At 40.3% G+C, this 23,006-nt stretch overlaps 1 protein-coding gene across 2 annotated transcripts in view; it reads left to right on the top strand.

Moving 5' to 3' along the window:
* The window catches only part of med13a (mediator complex subunit 13a), a 145,301-nt gene that overhangs the window by 64,753 nt on the left and 57,542 nt on the right, over positions 1-23,006 (top strand). For both annotated transcript variants that reach the window (XM_074671898.1, XM_074671897.1), the window contains exon 4: positions 17,677-17,822. In XM_074671898.1, the coding sequence (XP_074527999.1) occupies positions 17,677-17,822 (146 nt within the window). The remainder of the gene's footprint in view (positions 1-17,676; positions 17,823-23,006) is intronic.

Genomic DNA, 23,006 nt, shown 5'->3' with positions numbered 1-23,006 from the left:
TCAAGTCCTCTTTTTCTCTGAAAAGTTTCATTTTCATTAGTTATAAGAGGTTAAAAACGAGGCCTTATGTAACGTTTAACGATGATTGGCAGCTGACGTTCTCGTGTATTTTTGGGGGGGATTGTAAAATATGTCGCGAGGTAGAGTCAAGAAGTGATTAGACTCTTGAAAGAAAAAATAATATTTTTTTTGTCACCCAGCTCCACTCAGATTCTCCCAGAATCCCTCATCGTCTCTACTGCGCAGACTCTGGCTGCACAACTGTAGAATGGATTCAAAACTGTTCAATGATAAATCGCAGAGCCACACTGTCCACTCTATATACAGTCTATGGGTTATCGGTGTATCGGTGCCCCTCAAAGCTGGGTCGGTATCGGTGGAAAAGGGCCGATCCAGGCAACCAGCTCTGGGCCTTTTTTTACCAGCACTCTCGGCTACTTGATTTGAAATGTTCCGTCTGATGCACTTTCTTTGGTTTTTGCTGCATCACCAGTCAACAGGGTATAAAAGTTTACATTTGAATACAAACTTCTGCACATGCTGAAGCTTCGTTTTGCTGGTAAACTTTTAAATATTTTATAGTTTAAATAAATATTGACTTAAGCAATTTCACAACTGGTATCGGATTGGTGTCGGTAGATACCTAAAACCTATGAATCAGCATCGGAACCAGAAAAGTTGTATCAGTGCATCCCTAGTCTGTATGAGGAGAGTTGTAGCTTGTTAAAAACTCAAAAAATGTTAGTGCCCTTTTTTAAATATGAAGAAAATTTGTTTCTCTGATCTTGACAAGTGGTTTATTTTTAAAGATTCACAAATGAAGGAGATGAAGAAAACTCCAGAGTTCCCTGAGAATCTCCTCTAATCCAGCCTGAAAAGATGGCAATTTTTCATGAACCCAAATATTTGATAACAAACTATCTGGAGTATGATTCCACCTATGACAAACTTTTTCTGAACAAAGACCATCCATGTAACAGTGCAGACAACCTTTGAAAGTTAATGGTTTGTTGTAGATCTTTAAATTCTTCACCCTTAAGGAAAAAAAGACAAAGAGCCAAATCTATGTCAGTCCAGGTCCCCATTCTGTCAGGTGACAGACTCTAAAGAGCTGAAACAACAGAGCTGACAGGCCTATAGACGTAATACTCAATGAAAATGCCACTGATTAATGGAAGTTTGGCAGGAACAACATAATCCTGTAAAACTAAAATGACACTGCACATTATTTGTAGCAGCTCAGACAGTTTCTGAATGAATCAGGATGCTCTGGCTCTTTAGATGGGCAGCTGGCTTCGCTGCTTTTTTGTTTTTACAATGAGTCGTAAATTAATCTGCTGGCAGCTTCAGTGCAGATAACTCACAGCAGATAATGAGCTGGTGCTGCTCAAAGTGGCATTGTTTTTTTTTTTTAGTCACGGATCAGGTTTTGCAAAGTTTCTCTGTGGATTAAAATTCTGTCGTAATGGTTAAGACGATCCTTACCTTCAAAAATTAACCTGCGCAGAATAAGAGCAGGATTGTGGAGCTCAGGTAAAATGTCAAAGACGTGGATTCCTAGACTGCACACAGCTTTTTGTAAACAAACGGTGAATCTAACAGTAAGACGGTGAGACGGCTGATGATGTGTTTGTGTGCTGCACAGCAGCCCCGCATCGTGACACTGATAGAGGCTGTCAGTCCCACTCGGCTCCCCGCAGCCGCGCAGCTCGCCGCTGGCCTTTGGCACCTCATTTCCATTGGATGCCAGCTGAAGGCAAATATGCCCACCTGCCCTCCTTTGTATGTGGCCCCGCTTCAAATCCTCACTGGATTATCTTATTGTCTCCTCGCCAAGCCAAAGGCCACCGGCCATTTGCATCCGAGAGGTGGAGCAGGGAGTGTCTCTGCGGACAATCACGCCGTGGCATGTGAGCCAGCGCTTGCTGTGTGTGGCGCTGAGGGTAGAGGGAAAAGAGAGCGGATCAGAGAGCAGCCCCGTCTATTTTCCAGTTAATAGATGAAGAGCAGGGAAGAGGGGAGTGGGAGGAAAAGGTGGAGACGGAGAGTGAAAAGATGATTAAAAGATCTTGTGGCTTTTTGTCAGCCTACAGCAGCAACCCTCCCTCTGTCAGACGCTCTCCAAACATGACTAAGACAGAGCCAGAGATAAAAGGAAGACCACACACATCTAGTTAATGAACATGATATTCTGACAAACATGGAGTTATTCTGAAGGCTGCTAAACTCAGGCATGACTCATTTCATTAATCAGCGCGGAAACAAACAAGAAGTGAAATATTTAGTGCTTTTAAGAGAGATATCTGTGTCCGACAGCTCCAGTCAGCGAGCTGCTGACTGGAGCTGGTTTAATCACTCTGTTTTCTCTGCTGCTCAACTCTGGCCTTGGGTTTTTTTGTCCCTTTTTTATTGTAAGCAGTATTTTGCTGAAGGGGAGAGGACACTGTGAGAGCCCTGAAAGTCCGGAGGCAGGTTCAACATACTGATAGAGAGACGGTTTATCATGGAGCAGGGCCCTTAAGGGGGTCCCTCAGGGGGTTTGTGGGGACCTTAGTTAAAGTTCGAAGCGGTTTCTCAGGAGATCATAGAGACTCTAAATTGTGTCTCTGCCAGTTATGACTACTTTAGGATAAGGATGGTATCACTGGTGGCAGATAATGAGGTAGTGTGATTTCGACTTATCAGCCAATTTAAGTTTCTTAGACCTTTTTCTAGCTGCCGCTCAGTAGCCACGGTTACATGAGGAGTTTTTCGTCTTTCTGAATGGAATCTTTCTGAATTACTTTTCCGAAAACAACAGTATACATGGAAAGGAATATTCCAATCTCTGGTCTACATGCGCCACTGTGATCAAACACAACAGCCAATGGAGCATGCGCAGAACAACGTAAACATCGCGAGATTTATCAAAGACGGAAGACAACAGTTTGTTTATCACGGTGTTGCAATACTCCGTATTGCGAGTTTTTCGTCCGTTCAGTCTTGAAATTATGTTCATTTCTTTCAAAGTTTAAATCAAAAACAAACTTTCTGCAGCAGTCTAGTGCTGACGGCTCGCCGCCATTTTTAAAGCTGAGGAACGTCTCTAGTTGCGTCTTACGTCATATCTGAGCCTGCGCTGAAAAAACGTACCCTGACAACTTTCCATTTGAGTGGATACATGATACCTCAATCGGTTTGGGGAAAGGAATATTCCACCCCTGTGAAACCGATTAAATGTCCATTCGGATTGGTACTTTTCTTTCAGAATGAGGTGTATACAGAGGTTAAATTCTTTCCGTTTGAGCAAATAAACCGAATGCAAGCGGTATATTTGGGTCCATGTATACGTGGCTAGTGAAGAAGTATAATTATTGAACTGTTCCTTTAAGAGTTTCCCTCATCTATGTAGCTTTTCATCTTGAACTACCTCATCCTCTCCTAATCTGTTTCAAACGTATTTATTTGAAACAGTCCCCTGTACCGACACAGTAATTTATTGGACAAATAGTTGTTGAATCATTGTTCTCTCCCGCCATGCTTAGCAGCTGTTGTTTGCAGCTTTATGGTTTACTTCCCACATGCTGCGGTGTCAATACGCGTGTTTGCCTCACCAGCAGTCAGTGGATGTTTGCAGAAGAATTGGATTTGGCACACAATGCGTGTTTGTGTACGTCACATGTGTGGACAAGACAGTGAAAACTCCAGCACGTCGACACACAGGCGCACAGACGGATCCAACAGGCTTGTGCAGCATTTTGTCACAGTATGAGCTTTACTAAATCCTGTTCCTTTTGTGTGTGTGTTCATGTGTGTCATTGTGTGTGTGAGCGGCACAGTGTGAGGAAACATGTCATGTTTGCTTGATGTTACTTGGCCAAGTGCTGAGCAAGCACCTGTTGATATTTCAGCCAGTTTCTGAAGCCAATTGCTCTAATATTCAAAGTTGTAATGTGAGTAAAAATGATGAGAATTTAATTTGATTGAATTATACTGAATTTTCTTCCTTTTGTATGTGATCAGTTACAGAATTAACAACAGAATATTTGTATATAACAGGGAGGGGTTGCAAAATGAGGTATGATCTGTATTTCTTAACACAACAGACGGAGGCATATAGATTTCAAAACATGACTGATGTTTAATTTAGAAACAATATCAAACTGTATTTTTACAGAACACACACATTGCTACCTTTTTGTAGTTCCAGTTTTGTTTGCTTCTGTTGTTTATAGCAACTTTTTTCCTGTTATCACACCTTGAGAACATCTCGCAGATCCTTGTCACTGTTCTCTGGCAGTCGCTCATACACAAAAACAGTACCCAGCTGGTTTCAGTGATGCTTCTGCCCCCGGACATCAGTGTCATCAGCTGCACCTTCATGCTTCACTTAAGGTGGTAGCTTAAAATTACTGAAGAGATATTCCAATTCTGTTTGACACATAATGCGTTTTAAGGCTGGTACACATTACAGGATTCTCCAAAACTTCACACATTTAAAAAGCACACACTTGATGATAACAAAAGACGGATCGCACAAGATTTCTCTTTCCTGATCTTACAGTGTGTGGTCTGCACTCCGAGGGCACCACACACTTACAGATTCTTCAGTAGAGCTTCAGCTTCTTCACGCTCAATATTCCAAATCTTGCGTAGTAAAACGTGACTTCAATGTAAACAAACATGACAGACGTACGGTAAAAAGGAAAGATGTTTGTTTTCGGACTTTAGAATTTCGAAAAAAACACACAAAAGAAAAAGGATCATGGAAAAGGTTGTGGAGACAGTCGTTTTAAGTATTACAGATAGATTTCTTACTTCCTCTTCGGTCAGTCAGCTGAGTCAGCTCACATCTTGATTGGCTTTGCTCCAGTACACGTGACATTACACGCTGTACCTGCTCGGCTCCTCTCTAAGCGCACCACACAGTACAGGGGTTTTTAGTTGCAAATAATCAACATGTTCATTATCTACCATCTCTGAATCGGAGGCCTTCTGACCAGAAAAATAACTTTTGACACACCCAGCACCACAGGAAAATGACACACGATGTCATCTGACAAACAAAAGGCCTTCGCTGGTTTTGATCGTAAGGGGGAGATCAGGACAAAAATCAGCCCGATTATCCTGAAGTGTGTACCTGCCTTTACTAACTTGTGAAATGAGCATTTTATAAGCACAATGGTGTTCCTAATTGGCTGGTTGTGGCTCAGTAGTAGAGTTGGTCACCTCAAAATTGGGATGCAGAACTCAGGTCCTGCTGTCCACATTCTAAAGTGTTCTTGGAAAAGACATTTGATCCCAAACTATCCCTTGTGCTGTGCCATTGATGTGTGAATGGGATCACTATCGACTGATGGCTGCTTTACATAGCTTCACACACTGCTAACAGTGTGTAAATTTGGTGTAAATAGGCAGATGTGACCAGGAATTCAAACGGAATTTAAGTCAGAGGAAAAGAAAAGTCATGTTTGGGGTTATACCTTTAAACTTTTGCAATAACAACAGCAAGAACAGGGATATGCAGTGATGGTTTGACCAAAGTGTGCCAAAAGTGAAATTAAATAGCGAGCACTTAAAAGCTGAAACCCACTAATGTCAGTCATGTAATGAATGAAATAGGGATGCACGATATTGGATTTTTGCCGATATCCGATATGCCGATATATCGAAACCCCTTTTGGCCGATACCGATACCGATAATCACAAGTTTGTTTGTTTTTTCACTGTAAAGAAAGCTAAGTCTTTCCTGTACTGGAATTTATATGTTACTCTAATTGTGACAGTCTTATTTGTTTAAGAAACACACATAAAACAAGACAAAAAACATTTGATTTTACCATAAATAAGAGATGTATTATTTTTTCAAACTCAAGACATTCAGTATTGAAATACAGAAAAATAATTTCTTCAGATCACATGAACTTTAAATGTACAATGCTTTTTTAAACAGAACCAAGTTGCATTTGATTATTTTAGAGCTACTGTAACAACCTGGTGACAGACACAGAGCTCTGCAGTGCAAATAAATGAAGTCCTATATTTTATTTAAGGAGCTTATTTTTAAAATGGAAAAATAATAATAATCTTAACTGAATAGCACCTTATCGGCTGTGCATATCGGCAGAAATTTTCATATCTGCCGATACAGATAAACGTGTTTTTAAGCTTTTATCAGCCGATACCGATATTGTGCCAATAATATCGTGCATCCCTAGAATGAAATGAAAAATACTTTATTTATCCCAAAGGGAAATTCAGGATGTAAGTGTAATGATCAATTTCAAATTCATGTAATGTTCAATTTCATGTGTAATGTTCAATTCATATTCAGTAATGTAAGTCATTTTAATTCTGGATGAATGGATAAAAGGCTTGGGTCTCTATTCCAACAGGGCAGCAGCATGTTTTCCAATCTCCAATCATAATTTCAGCTCCTATACTACAACATGTTGTCATTTATGTAGATGTTGGTCCACCATGCACAGTGTTAATTATGCTTTTTACAAATTTTAGTATCATTTTTAAATTTCCTCAGTGAAAACATTCCTCTGATTTACTTTGGATTCACACAGGAGCATGTTGCAAACCCAGGTTTATGTTAAGCATTAAGAATAAATGTGATTTATAGTTAATATGCACTTTTTTAATATTTGTAGGTTTCATGCTTAACTGTTATTGCTTTATTAAACAACATAATCACATATTTTTCTCTTATAGTGCAGGCCTGCTGTACAATGTCACATTATAGGAGTTGTCCTCTAATCGCTGCTACATGGTCATAAAATCATTTTACAAGTGCTGTTTTTTAACACCAACAGCTGGCACGTCTGATAATCTTCTTAACCAATCATCTGACACCAGCACTGCAATCTGTAATAAACATTGCATCTGTAAAGAACTGATTTGAATCTGGTGCGATTGTGTTTGTGTGTGTTGTACTTCTGTGTGTGGAGCCACAGATGGCAGCCCTCTACCTCCAGCTCACACGTGCCCTGCAAACACAGCCGTGTGTGAATGTGTAGTGTCAGGTTTTCTTTGCGTGTAAGAGGAATGTGGTAGACTGCGATTATGTGGAGGTCTGCAGATTATAACAACACATTCTGTCGCTGTTTGTAGGAGTCTACCTCTCACTTGCTTTTTCCTCCACATACTGAATGCACCGCGGTAGCAACAGACGGGCCTTTTGGTTGGATTCTTCGCTCTTGTTGAGACGGCACAGATGAGAACATCCTCATTTCTTCACAGGCTCATCGCTTTGCTCCTTTAATAACAACCAATGTTTTAACGATCCATCGCTCTGCTCTGAGGCGCAGATCAAATGAAGGATGATCTTATTCTGTAGGTGAAACTTCAACCCATACTGTCATCTCTAGTGTGTGCTTTTATTTTGAAAGTCTCTTATGATGTTGACAACTGAGGGTCAGTAACTGTTCTTGTTCTGTTGACTGGGGATTTGGTTTTATCCCGTATCTATCACAGGGTCCTGTTTTCAATATTAATCATTCTAATACTGTATCTTGATGAAGTTTCAGCTCCAAATGCCTCCTAATAAACAGGGGCATGCCATATCATACTGTCTACGATAATACTGGCATAATTATTTGACAATATAAATTTATCATTTAGTGATATTTACAGTGCAGGGACACAATAACGTATGGCGCTCCCTGCTGTGCACAAAACAACGGTTGAGAGCAGAAGTAGCACGGCAGCATCAACTTTTTCATCACATGAGGATTTAGTGCCTAAAAGAGGAGCTACCTCAGTGATAAGGAGGTGGTTTGGCTGAACAAAGATCAGACACACATAGGGATGGGTACCTTTCACATTTGAAACGATTCGATTCCGATGCCGGTACCTGGCAATCGTTATTGGTACTCAACGGTACCAAATTTCAATACTTTTTGTGTGTATGCTGTGAAAAACAACAACTTCTTTAATGATAAAATATGATTTTTTTTTCACAATTATTCTTCAGTGTATAAACTTGCAGTGCTGTGTTTATGACCAGCATTAAAAAAATGCCTACTCTTCCACTCCCTCACAGTCACAAGGATGTGTTTAGGTACCTGAACATGGAACTGTTTGATTTTACGTGAATCAGTACCCGGTACTTTTGACTGAATTCGACCGGTACCTATGAAGGTACCTCATTTGGTACCCATCCCTAGACACGCAGCAAAACACTTTAAATGTAAAATGTGCAGGAGAACTATTACCGCGAAGAGTGGCAACACCACAGACATGTTCCACCACCATAGACTGTACAAAACATGGACATAGTCTCGCTGACGTCACCCATCTGTTTCTGAAATAGAACATGAAGCACATCGGCTATAGCGGCCATATTGGTAGTGGCAAGGGCTTCGCCTACAGCCATAGGGCGCCGGCCGTCACATGACCCTCAGCTGTGCCTCTTATTGGGGGAGCTTGCGATCTTAATATCCCCTGAACGGCCGCGTTAGAAAAAAACTCACCCCCCATACAGTGGGAGCCGGTAGTAAAATTAGCGACTCAGACAGGAGACGTTTTTTGACCCAGGCTGTAAATAGGTTAATTTCTGCTCTGAAAATGGCTTTTTCTGGCTTGGTGTGTATGTGACTTCAGCTACTTCCGGAGCCAGCCTCAAGCGAACACTCGATGAACAGCAGATTTTAGCACTTCCACATTGTCTCACATTCTGAGACTGGAGGTTGCTGCTTGTCCATCAACTAAAACTGAAACACACGGCCTAATACAACCAGGCTATGAAGACACGAGAGGAGGCTGTAAAAGCTGCATTATTATTGGTGGATTTTTCGCCTCTACAATGGACTTGTGGTTGAGCCAAATGTCCGAACCCTATGTCAGCAGTACCTCTAATTCACACGTAAAGCACAGTTCCACCGATTTTGGGATGCGTGTCATTTCAAAGATGTGATTCTTGAGTGCAGGGCAGGGCCCATAGCAGCTGGATACCCAAGATCACAGGAGGACCACATGTTCCTGCAGGAATCCCACCTATGACAACGTACTTTCATGGTAATCAAATCGTATGTTAAGCTCACCTGGCCCCTCCAAAACTTCAGCTCCTTCAGTCCATGGCTTCTCCTTTCCGTTGGTGTCCTCATAGAAAGAATGTGTTGTGTCGTATAGAGTTATCAAGCTTTTTCACCTGCAAGTTTAACTTTTCCTCCTCAAAAATGTCAGATTTCCTCTGGATCTGACCTTATTACTATTTCAAGCTTGTGTAGTAGTAGTAAATGATTGGAAAAGTGTCTTCCATGCTGTGTGTGCAATAAAATTGCTGTTATTTAGAAGCAGCAACCACTAATAATAAGATTTTTTTTCCTGATATCGTCAAAATTATCGTTACCACAAATTTCCTTAAAATAACGTGATATAATTTTGAGGCTATATCACCCACCCCTCCTGATAAATAACACCAGCACTCCTTCATAGCTCCGCCCACTCCAGGTTTGCCTCGTCTTCCTCTCCTCACCTCCACGCTGGGCGCATGCCTGGCCTCCACCTGTTTGTCACCCACCCTGCAGTTGTTTGGGTGACATGCCGTGCCCCAGGACTGGAGTGTGTTTTACACAACAAACACTCTGCTCCCTCACGGGGGACCCTCCACAGTCTGACAAACCTGTTGTTGTTTCTCATTTCAGCACCCCAACAATCACGACAAATGACACATGATTTACTCACTGTCCTTATGAAAAAAAAACTCATCTCAAAACTCTCATTTTGAAAATCCAGACAGTAACAAATTAATTTGTTGTTCAATATGAATGAAATCTACAACCAGCTTAAATATAATCTGCAAACACTTGTAGAATAACCTCCATTCACACTCTGGAGTTTAAATGGCAAATCTGACACACATTTCATTGTTTTACAGCAGCAGCTTTTAAAAGAAAAATGTACTGCCAACCCTTAAACATTTTACTGTTTCCGGACATCTTTATACGCACCTTAAGATCAGACCGCTGTTCTCCATCTCACCTGGTGTGTGCCCTTTAATAGTGACAACACCCTTCAAGAGAGATATCATCCAGCGTGTCAGCTTGTAGGATATTTTATACCAATAACTGAAGCCGTTAAATGTAACACTGGGTAGTTACATCTGGCGTCGAGTGTGCTGCTTTTTCCTGTGGCTTTGCCAGCTTCTCTTCCATGGCTCTGCAGTCTTCTGCTCTTTTTATGGGTGTTAAAAAGGCGTTTACTCACTAATTAGGAAAAACTGGCTCCAGCACAAAACTGGAATGTGTGTGTCTGGTGGACTACATGATTAAAAGTTGTCACCCTCACTAGTCATCACCAGAATTACTAGTCAGTTGAACAAGTTATTAATATCAGTGAGGGTCTGAAAGGCCCAACATATGTTCAGCAGCTCCGGCTGATGAAGACGACTAAAACATGCTCAGATGACAGATAAAGTCCTTTCGGGACACAGTTTGGAATATTTTGATTAATAAATGAAGACAAAGTAGAATGTAATCTGTGTGTGGTTAACTCAACAGAAGCAATGTATACCCAGAGCAGGGATGCACACATTACTTTACTTACTGAAGGGACTAAAGGCAGCGGCTGCTAGTTTTGCTAACATTAGCCACATTCAGCAAACCTGGTGATGATGTTGACCTGCAGACTGGGATCCTGTGTTTATCTGTGCTAAATACATCATACCTGACCATTTATTATTTCAAGTTTTTGATCTGTAAAATGTCAGGATAACAAGGTTCCTTTTTTATTGTGGGGAGGAAATGAAAGAAAACAAAACATACACTGAAGTATATTAAAAAAATTGAATTTTTAAAGTTCAGTAAAATTCCTATTGAAACCAAGGATGGGACGGCAAGTCAGAAACAGCAATGTATAGTGTATGATAATAATAATAATAATAATAATAATAATAATAATAATAATAATAATAATAATAATAATAATTATTATTATTATTATTATTATTATTATTATTATTATTATTATTATTATGTTACAAAAAGAAGATAAGGCTTAACAATATAGACAATTTACAGATTAAAAAAAAAATGTTTTTTTTTCTCACCTTTTTACAAGTCATTATGTTGAAATTTACTTTTCTGTTTAATTTCCATGATTTTGTGATTCTAGGACTTCCCATAACACAACTGGGAACAGTTCTGTTCATTAAATAATAGAGTTTAGAATCTAAAGTCCTGTGCAAGAGTTTTGGTCAGAAATCCAAATCAAAATAATATTTTGTGTAAACCTCCCTTTACCTATAAAAAGCATAATTCCTCCTCTTGCACACAGTTTATGAAGGAACTGGGCTGGCATGCTGTTACAAACATCTTGAAGAACTAACCCCAGATCTTCTGTGGATGTAAGCTTCCTCGGATCCTTCTGTGTCTTCATGAAATCCCAGATAAACTCCATGATGTTGATAGATAGAGTGATCCTTATGATATTAGCTTAATGTTTGGGGTTGTTGTCCTGCTGCAGAATAAATTTAGGACCAGTCGTTCACCTCCCTACGGGTGTTGCATGATGAATTAGTATCCTGTATTTACCAGGACACCTTTTATCTGCATCAGTACTTAATCTTGGACTTTTTTCTGTGAAGTTCCTTCAGGCGCAATATTACTTGCGTACAAAATCATGCTTGTTACAAAGAACTTGAAAAGGGGAAAAAGAGAAAACAATAATAAGTATTTTGTGAAAAGTTTCACAGATTTTTCATGATCACCCTAACTCATATTTGAGTTCCTTTAAGTCTTGAGAACTGATTGTTCAGCGTCAACCATAGACTGTAAAAAAAAATGGACGTCAGCTTGCTCAGCTCAAAGTGAGGTCACCACAAAAACTGCTCCCTCTGGTGGCTGGCTGCAGTATAGGTCAAAAAATCCAGCTCTCCAGTCATTCCAGATGGATAGATAAATACACCTTGTAGAAATGTTGAGGTTATTTGAAGATATTCGGCTGCCTTGGATTCAACTCCTCTTTTTTTTCTGAACAGTTTCGTTTTCATGAGTTATAAGAGGTTTGAATTGAGTCTTTACAGCTGCCATTCTTGTGTATTTTTTTCGAGGATTGTAAAATATGTCGGGAGGGAGAGCTAAAAAAGAGATTAGAATTTCTAAAGAAAATAATAAGCAATTTTTTTGTCACCTGACTCCACTCAGATTCTCCCAGAATCCCTCACAGTCTCTACTGCACAGACTCTGGCTGCAAAGCGGCTGCCATTGGCGGTGCCTGTGATGGGGGTATTTTGGCATCAAAACCATACAATGGTCAATGGCGAAGCCACGCTGTCCACTCTATATACAGTCTATAGCGTCAGCAGGCAGAGGGGATATTGGTTTTATTATGTCTAATGAAAGTGAGGTAAGTGTGGACCACAGTGAACTTCCTCCTGCTTTGTTTAGTCCCTGAAAGACATTTCAAAGTCTTTAAATCTCCTTTAGATATGCAGCTTGTAGAAAACTACTTGGGGGACGATGTGCTGAAAGAGCTGGTCATGATCCGTGCTCACATTCACTCCTTCATTTGAAGCAATAGACTGAGGAGCTGCCACTTTCACTGCTGGACGACTCTGCATTATTTAGTCCCCTGCATCAACAGAGAGAGTGGCCTCATTCAAAGGAAGGAGGCGGCCATGTCTCTTCGTGCAGTGCTAATGTCGCCTCGGACAGATTAGGTTTTCTAAGGTGAAGATTCCTTTTTATGTGCACTGTGTGGAATCACACAGAGGGACTTTTCTTCTGAAAGGAGCATAACATTGGATACTGCCCGCTTCATTTGTCTTATTTAGTCTGGAGAAGTGTTGCATTAGCTTCTGCCAAAGCAGAGGGAGCAGGCCTGAACGCTCCGCAGCCTAGCCCGCTGGAGCCTCAGCTGAACTTTAAAATGAAGAGTGTGGATTGTGTCTGCGCTGACTTTTGTCGTGTTTAGGAAGGATTGCTGCGTGGCTGTGGGAGGATTACAGCGATAAATAGCTCTTTTTAAATGTACGTAGACCTGCTGGTTGTGCTGTTAGACGAGCTGCTTCTTCTCTGAATCTGTGCAGGTTTTTGGGAGGATAACAGAGTCTCTTTCTGGCTCTGACTCACCTTCATTAGCCTCCTCGCCTCCAGCTGGAGAATATGGATATCATACATCCACAGCTATACGCTAACCAGCACCCACCACCTCATCTTTACAGAGTGTAAGATGAATGTCAAGCTCTGGGGGGCTTAGGGCATCTCCTCACTACGTAGGTGGTATTATCTTCTTGAAGTGCTCTCTCCCGCTCTATCTACCCCCCCTTCTCTCTGCTCCTTCTCTTTAATCCTCTGCAGAGTAGGTGTGCCAGCGAGAGGGAGCTGGAGAAAGAGACGACTGATATTTGCTTAACCAAATCCTCGGAGGAGGCAACCCTTTTTGATCCACTTCCAAATTCACAGCGTCCTCTTTCATTTGGTCATCCGTCACTTGTGCCGTCTCTCACGCTCCCTGCATTTGTGTGATGTGTGTGTGTGTGTGTGTGTGTGTGTTGGATGAAAGTGAGTGGAAACCCTGCAGACAATGGCCTGCATTTTTCTCTGCCCCTTCTCTCCTTCCGTCTGCCTCGTCCTCGCTTTTTTTCCCCCCCGTTTCTTCTTCAACTTGTCACTTTTGTTGTGTGCCGTTGAGGTCAGACTGGCACAGACAGGCGTTGTTGTGAGCAGAAGAGCTGTAGCATGCGTGTGTGTGTGTGTGTGTGTGTGTGAGTGTGTGAGGCAGCGAGGGAACTGTAGCGGGCTGAGCTTATTGGTTAGAAATCCAGGGTTAGTCCGGGCTTTCCCCTTTGTTTTTACTCACAGATCTCTCCACATATGGACAGAAGATTTTCACTCTGACCACCTGTGAGCTCTGCTGTGCTCATTCTCTGCCATCCTGGTCTTATTTTAAGCCTCTGATCTCATATTCCTCACTCATTTGCAGCATTTATTGAAGGATTTTCTGTCTAAATGAAATGATAAAGGATGCAGACACTTCATTACCAACTGGAGGGCATCACTGAACAGACATTTCCAGCTATTGCAACAATTTGAGACGAGTGTTTGGACATAAAACTCTCATATAAGATCCTCTCGAACCTTCTGGTGATCAATCTGACTTTGTGAAGATATAGATGCATCTAGAAACAAATCAGAGAAAAAAAAATGAACACAACTAAAGCCAGCTACTTTGCCCTTTGTAACTCGTAGGCTGGACACACTCAGCTGACTCTCTGACCCTGCCAGAGCATCATTTGTCAGATATTCATATTTTTAAACACAGTGATCAGAAGAGAATATCTTTGGTTATCTCAGGTTTTGAAGTTAAGACACTTCATCTCAACATGAAGAGGGGAACAGGCTGACTTAAAGCTCATGACAGTTTGACTCGTCACTTCTAAACCACCAAGAACGTGACCAACCAGTGGTTTTCATGTGATCCTGCTTGATTTAGTGCAGTAACTATTGCATGAATCTGTTATTTGCACCCGGGGAAGGAAGAAACCAGAGGAATCTTTTTTATATTTTCTTGTAAGATGTAAGACTGGCTTTTGGGCTTTTTGTCCTTATTGGATCAGACAGCTTGAGAGAGAGGGAAATCTGGGGAATGACACTCCAAATACTGTTGTGGCCCCTGGCAATCAATGCTACAACTAGTATGATGAGTACTATAGCCTCTGTATATGGGGTGCCCACTCTAAAGCCTGGTTTATACTTCAGTGTTGACCCTTGTAGAGTCTGACGCCCAGCTCTGCAGTACTCACCTGAAACTCATGAGGACTACATTTTCTTCTTGCTTTTTACTCGTGAATTTGACCACACCATGCGAGATTGAAGCTGATACATGTGGTTGTTAATCATACAGAAACTGGTACAAGAAAGTAGGGATGTTCCATACAACTTTTTTCAGACCAATACCAGTTCGAGTACTCTCTCTTGAGTACTCACCGATACCAAGCACTTATACCACTTGTACTTTTGATACATGAAATAAAAATTTACAGTGACACATCATGTCATCATCAGCACAGTCACTCTGACATTAAGCCCCCCCCCCCCCCAAAAAAAAAAAAAAACTTTCCCTGAGTTAATTTTTTTTTTTTTCAAATCACTATTTAAAAGAAATATTAAAAGTGCACAATAAAACTAACAATTGTCAGAGTAAAGTACTTTTTAAAGTTAACTGTAGTGCAAAATAAAACTTTTAACTGTTCCTGGTTCATTTATGCTGTCTGAACAGGACCTGACCCATATTTGCCGTGGTGTTAAACCACAGCAAGTATCAGCAACAACTGGCAACGATGACTTGTTCGACATAAGATTTTCTTGCCTTGAATATTGGCTGTTGGTATCAGCAGCCTTCACGACTACCAATACCTTAAAAAAAAGGGTGGTATCGGCCCTGATACTGACTCAGTACTCGCCCGTCCCTACAAGAAATGATAGGGAGAGGAGACAGAGGAGGAAATAAAAATGTATGGCTGATGATGTGCAGTGATTCTGGAAACGTAAATTTTCAGTTCAATGTTCCAATCACAGGATTAGGGAAACTTCACACAGATGACATGAGGCCACATGCGGGGTACGATTCAGCTAGGGCTGAATCTCACGATACTTGGATCACGACACAATAATATCACAATATTGTGTTATAATGTGATATTCTACACAGTTAACTATTTGATTGAAAACAACTTTTCTATTTTATTGTGTTTGAAATTCTGAACAGCAGATGCACTATTTACAAGTTCACACACTGCAAAAAATCTTATCAAGTGTTTTTGTCTTATTTACAGTAAAAATTGTCTTATTGCACTTGATGTGAGCCACATTAAACTTATCAGTCCAGAAAAATGTCTTGTTTCAAGTTATTGTAAGACAAGAATGAGGTCTGACTTGCTTGTAACAAGTTCAAAAAATCTGCCAATGGAACAAGAGAAATTTACTAGAAAATTTGCTTGAAACTAGACTGACATCTTCCTTTAAGTAATTTTATTCTTGTTCCATTGGCAGATTTTTTGAACCTGTAACAAGCAAGTCTGACCTCATTTTTGTCTTTAAATGTCTCGAGACAAGACATTTTTGTGATCTAGTCAGGGGAAAGTGGCTCAAATTAAGTCTAAAAAGACACTTTCTACTGAAAATAAGACAAAAAAGACTCGATAAGATTTCTGTTTTTTGCAGTGCACTTTTACACACTTAAGTTAACACTTAACTTTTAAACATAAAGTGCATAAAGTTTGCCCCTTAAAGTACCGTGACATTAAACTGATGCTGCAAAGAAATTATTGGTTAAGAGACGTGGTCAGTTGGTGAAACTGATAAATGTCATTTAGTGTAACCAATCTATTATTGCGCAAAACATGACTATGATTATTGTGTTATCAGTCTACCACACCTTAAAATTACACTTAAAATGATTCTAAACTAACTGACCCAAGAATGGAGAGAAAACATTGATGTTTACGACATCAAAACCCACATCATCAAGTTGGGGAGTAAAATATTTTAAATACACTAAAATAACTCTTTGGCGCCATCTAACACAGTGGCAGGGCAGAAGAGGTATTGAACTTCCAACTGACCTAAAATGTGAATTTTTAGTTGAACAAAATTATGGATACAAGTGTTGAAAATTTTATATCTTATTGCAGGTCAAAGTATCACAATGTTTTGACGTATCCATATTTTTCACACCTCTAGATTCATCGCATACATTTCAAACTAGATTTGAGGTACATTGCACCAGAGAGGGTCACAGAAACTTAAATTATTATTTATGACTGGATTGTGCTTTTTTTAGCTGAAGAGAAGTGGATGAATAAGGGCCTATTACCACTAATAGCTGCAACCTCAGACTCAAGAGCTCGCTTTACCTTTCAGGGCGTTGACAGGTGTGGCGGAGTTTTTAGAGTCGAACCAATTTAGGATCATAAATGTTGCTACGTAGAGGCTGAGGGCGGGTTTCCACTTTGGATGCCACATGCTGCAAACATTCGTTACAGAACGTCTCCACTACCTATGCAACAAATGCAGTGAGTGGACACAGGCCCTGAAGTGTGTGATAGACATCTTTATGATGAAAAATATGTAAATAAACAAAATGTAGGTCTCCATCATCATCAGGATAACCTTTTGACTTCTAAAAAAAAAAAGATATGTGTAGATAAAGAAGATAACATTTATATTATTTACTGATAAAAAAGGTAAACATTGTTTTTCCAGCCCCGCTCACTAACAGCTACTGTCTCACATGCAGATTTTTTATTTCCAGAGTAGATTTACCATAAATTTGACTCGTCCAGTCATAGTTTATGAAGCGTCTTTGTATCACCGCAGAGTGAATAGATTGCTTGCATCTTCTTCTATCTGCTGCTGAATCTTTTCCATCAAAAGTCCGTGTCATGTTGAAGCAGAATAACAATGTAGCGAGAGACTTCATTGTAGCCTTTGACAAAGACGACAGTGGCTTTTCCTGTCATATTTTCCCCCTCTACTACTACTCTTCCCGCAAACTCTTCTTCTCTTTGTCTGTGAACAGAACATGAACCAGACTATCTGATCTCTCCCCTCACAGCAGCCTCTCCTCCACCTCACACTCTACTGGAGTCGTTCAGAGCAGATAGCGCTTCTTTTCAAACTTGCATATTAAAGCAATGTGAGACCAAAACACTCATCTCTATCTTTATTTCTTTTCTCCTCCTCGCAGTGAACACCTGTCCTGCGCCTTCACCTTCTTCCTGCACGGTGAGAGCAACGTCTGCACCAGCGTGGAGATCAACCAGCACCAGCCTGTCTACCACCTGACGGAGGAGCACCTCACTCTGGCTCAACAGGCGTCCAGCCCCTTCCAAGGTGGGTCCTCACATCACAACAAACAGGAAAAGCTCACAGGCTCAGTTTGAGCCAAAACAATTAAAGAAGGCTTGTTAGACAAAGACAGCGAACGCTGTGTTCTGCGTGAATTATTCAGCCCATGAACACAAAATGATACCTCTTCCCTGCCTCGAGACGTCACTTAAAAAGTTTGCTTTGGTACACATCACTCCTGAAAATCTGATCCAGAGAGACACATAATTACCTCTCCGCTCTGTCGAGGTCTGATCATTGGTGTCTGGAGCACTGCATGTGACAGAGGAACAAACACAAGAATATGAAGCCTACTTATATGTCTGGCTTTTTGTTTTCTACATTTCCTTGAAGCTCTTGATCCTTAAAATGACGAGCCTGAATCATCTCACTGAAAGCTGTTTGATCCCTCCAACATTTACATCTGTACAAATACCTCTGCACTCATTTGGACAGGTCGGACGTAGCCTTTTCTTTCTGCCATTAACACAAAACACAATCTTTCATACTCTTCACCTGAATAAGATTTAGTTTTGGGACAAACTACTGAATCTTAATATTCATTTTGTAAAAAATTCTCCTTTTAAATCATAAATAAAAACCAAGCTGTGCAGAGCAGCTAGATCTGACCCAAACATGTGATTAAAAAAAGTGGCAACAAAGCAGCTGTAAAGATGAAAAACATCTGTTTGAGTTTTGATCTTTGACACTAGAAAACTTCTGTTTGGATCCACAGGGAGGAAAATTTTATTCACAGCAAACAAACTGCCAAACTTGTTTAATCTCTTGTGAAGAACATTTGTTTCTTATTTTGGCACGCCCTGTTACCAAAATATTACTTCTGTCTTTTGCAGATCTTGTCCTGTACACACACACAAGTAGTATCTGTTATTGAAAAATCTCACCCTGCTTTTTATGTCAGGCAAGTTTATGAACTGCTCTGAATATTTTCTCACAGAGAAGTGCGCAAGAAAGGTTTTGGCAGGATGTTTTAGGGGGATTAAATTCCTACTTGTTTGAACAGAAGTATGAAAACCTGACAGAACAACATGTTTGAAAACACAGAGCACACTTTATTTATCATGGTTACACACAGGATCACAGGGTATCAGATTGGTTAGCTTAAAGTGATACTCCGGGATGGAACAAGTTGGGTCCTATCACAAGGTTTAGGGCAGAAATTACCCCTACAGCAGTGTTTTTGTGCAGCAGAAGTCCAGGGCGCTCGCGTCAAAGACTAGAGGTCGACCGATATGGGTTTTTTGGGGGCCGATGCCGATGCTTTCCAAATTCGGACAGCCGATGCAGATATGCATAGCCGATTTTTCCAATTTGATATTCAGGCCGATTGTTAAATAAATATATATTTATCACATTTTTGTGAAACGCAGCAATTTCTAAGCAACTAAAAGAAATCTATGACAACAAGTCATGTCCATTCCTCTGAACATTTATTCAGCTTTCAAAACAATGAAATATTTTGTCTGAGTAAACACACAATATAACAAGCAGTAGTAAACATTCACACTCTTCTTGAAATGTCAAAAAAGAAATTTAGAATTATTAATATAATTTGAACAAAAGTATGTAATGTATCCAAGTGGTTCCACAAGTTTGAGGTGCTCATCTTTTTTGTGCCTGATCAAAAATTGCGTCATTTTATACAACGGATCAAAAATCGGCTTTTTAAAAGAAAATACGGCCGATGGCTGATAGAGACAAATGTCCAAATATCGGCCCGATATATCGGCCGGCCGATATATCGGTCTACCTCTACCAAAGACCTCCTCCCTGCTCCTCTGCCGGTTTCCTCTGCACTCAGACGGGGCCATATTCTACTTGAGCAAAAACACAAACGGACTCCCACCAAAAAATCTGATACCGGTCTGTATTCACACTTTATTTAGAGAATTTTCAGCGCGTTACTTTCACACAAAAACACCTCTAAATAAGGCTCTAGTTCTCATCGTGGCTTAAAATGGTGTTACCTCCCCTGCAGAGTCACAGCTGGCTACGAGGCGCTTGCTGCTTAGTGTATCAATCCTCGCGCGGCGTGCCAGATATAAACAAACACAGGTAGTCTGCCAGGATGGAGAGACACGATGAGAACTAGAGCCTTATTTAGCAGTGTTTTTGTGTGAAAGTAACGCACTGAAAATTCTCTAAATAAAGTGTGAATGCAGACCGATAGCAGATTTTTTTCGTGGAGTCCATTTATTTGTGTTTTTGGTCAAGTAAAATATGGCCCCGTCTGAGTGCAGAGGAAACCTGCAGATGAGCAGGTGGTGGTGGGAGGTGGTGTTTGGTGCGTGCGCCCTGGGCTTCTGCTGCACAAAAACACTGCTGTAGGGGTAATTTCTGCCCTAAACCTTGTGATAGGACCCAACTTGTTCCATCCTGGAGTATCACTTTAAGATCAAAATACTGCACAACCTCCATCAGTCACAGGTGCGTGTTTTCATCCAGGTAGTAGAGGGTTAAAGCTTTAAATTCACTCTGTTTCAAAACAAGCTATAAATTCATCACAGGATGTTTTGGTCTCCTTTGAAATCCTTTTTTCAAACATAAGTGGTGCATGGTTTCTGTTTGTTGGAAAAAAAAAAGAAACGTTAGCAGCATCAGTAGGTCACCTTTAAAAATCAAAGCTATCTTTGTTCCCGTGTAATGAAAGAAATCAAAAGAGACAAGTTAAACCAACACTGATCAGATATTAAAAGGTTCATTCATCGAGTGGGTGTGCTGTAGAACATCTGAAACCAGGAACAAATCTTAATTTTCATTTGTACACACATAAAAGTTGTGATTCCGAGAAATTGTGATTCAGTAGAACAGAAGTTAATCTTCAGGATTCAAAGGTGCCGTTAAGCTCAGACACCTTCGGGCTGTTTCTCATTCGCCCTGCAAAGATAAGGCAGAACTTCCGAGAAATATGCTTTCTGAAGAGTTTCTACCATCATTTTCTTGTGAACATTAGACGCTCAGCAGTGTAATTTTTTTAAGTGAAATATGTAACCACGCTGGGTCTGTTTAGTGCTGCGTGCTGTTGCCAAGATAATGCATGTTCAGTCTTCTGTCAGGCTGTCGTTCATTACAGATTGGCATGCAGCCAGTAAAAAAAGAAAAGCCTCTGTAGTCGCTTTAAATTATAGTGTCGTGTAGTTATAAAATGTGAGGCTCTAATGATATTCCATCATTGGCTCTAAATGCATTACCCCGCCCTGAGCCAAACACTATGTAATCCCACAACCATTGTTTGGGTTTCCACTCATTGAAATGATAATGTAATGACTCTGATACCCATTCTGACTTTTTTTAAAGGAAGGAAATGACGGGCTTTCAAAGTATATTAGGATTACATTGTTATACAGAAGTATAGAGCTCTTATCCTGCTGGTATTTATATAAAAAGTTTGGTGTTGAGCATGATTCAGCTGTCCTCCTGATCTTTCCCTCTCTGCCATGGTGTGACACTCAAATTACCTTAAGAACAATGAAGACTTTTAATCCCATGTAGGGTTGCACTTAAATGGCCTAAAACCAATGCTTCAATATTTTAAAGCTATAATCTGAAACACAGAAATTTCTCCTCTTGATCACTATATAAACATTAAATTCAACCCTTTGATGCACAAAATGTCTCCAGTGTAACGATTCAAGCAGACCCTTCAGTTGGATTTTTAGAATTTGCTTTTACAAACCCCAACCCCACAATTGGTAAGATGTGCTAGCAACTTTTGCATCTTCCCTGATGCAAAAACACACATCAGCAGGAGAGTTTTCTGGGAGGGTGGGGGAGTGTGCACACTCTGCTGCTTGCCATGACAGGAGCACCAGCAGAAAAGAATGGAAGTGTTCCTGGAAAGACTGTTACATACAGATATCCTAAAACATTTGCATGGCAATTCTTACTCGGTGGTCGCGATATCCCGATTTCATACATCCCATGTGCAACAACCCGTGATATGTCGAGTATATTTGATATATCCCCCACCTCTAAATGTAAGCCTTTCCTTGGTGTATTAGAAACAATGATTCACACCTCGTCTTATATAACAATACAATTGAAAGACACTGACAAACATTTTCCACTTTTTTTTACAACAAAATCAAACACCTGTTAAGAAACCTGAAGACTTAGCCTGGAGTTGAAGAACTTTGAGCCTCTGTTATCAAGTCTCCCCTTGACAACAGAGGTGTAGTATTATTTCTCGGTCAGTTCATGTTTTGAAACTAAATGTGCAGTATACACACTTATAATGTTTTAACCTTTAAGACCTCGCATTCACATCATAGACTATATATAGAGTGGACAGTGTAGCTCTGCCGGAATGACTGGGGAGACAGATTTTCTGACCTATACTGCAGCCAGTCACCAGGGGGAGCAGTTTTTGTGGCTACCCCACTTCGAGCTGAGCAAGATGAGGTCCATTTTTTTTACATTCTATGATTCACATATGTAGACATTACTGCCATGTCCACACGTGGCCAGGTATTTGGGAAACCTGATATATTTTATACGTTTACGCCTGTCATTCAAAACGATATTTTCTGGAAACTACAGCCAAAGTGAAGATTATTGAAAACTCTGGTTTCATGATTTCGTGTGGATGTCGGTAAACAGAGTTTTTGGTCCTAAGATGTCACAGCTGAACGACGGGGGCTTATTCTGATTGGCTGGCACAGGTCTTACGTCTGGAAAACACTGCCCACTATGGGTTTGGCTGGTGGATTTACCCACTGCATGTGGATGAAAGTATTTTTAAAAATGAACGAGGAGGTATACTCATCTTTGAAAATACCCGGCTTTGTGTAGACATGGCCTACATTTCTGTATCTCAGACCCATGATACTTCATTTGTTAAAACTTTGACCAGTTAGCCACATTTAGGGAGACATCATCTTTTGGTGATATCACAACATTACACCCATTTTAGTGAAAAAACAACGTATTTAAGTACAATAACACTAACAACAAACAACTAATAGAGAACTCATGACACAAATAATCAAACTTCCTGTGCAATGACCAAGTTTAGTTCAGAAAATCAGAAATCATAAATACTTTATTGATCCTCTAAGGGAAATTACATTTATATACTCATTAGGTCTTACTTGTCCCAAATAGTAAGGTGAATTAAAAATCTGCACACCAGACAAAAGCTTGGGTACTAAGAGGTTAAAGAGAAATGTA

The sequence above is a fragment of the Halichoeres trimaculatus genome, unplaced genomic scaffold (genome assembly GCF_033239565.1).
Source record: "Halichoeres trimaculatus isolate MK-OKI-2021-1 unplaced genomic scaffold, fHalTri1.1 fHalTri1_scaffold_6, whole genome shotgun sequence".
Lineage (NCBI taxonomy): Eukaryota > Metazoa > Chordata > Actinopteri > Labriformes > Labridae > Halichoeres > Halichoeres trimaculatus.
This window is presented reverse-complemented; position numbering and strand designations above follow the sequence as displayed.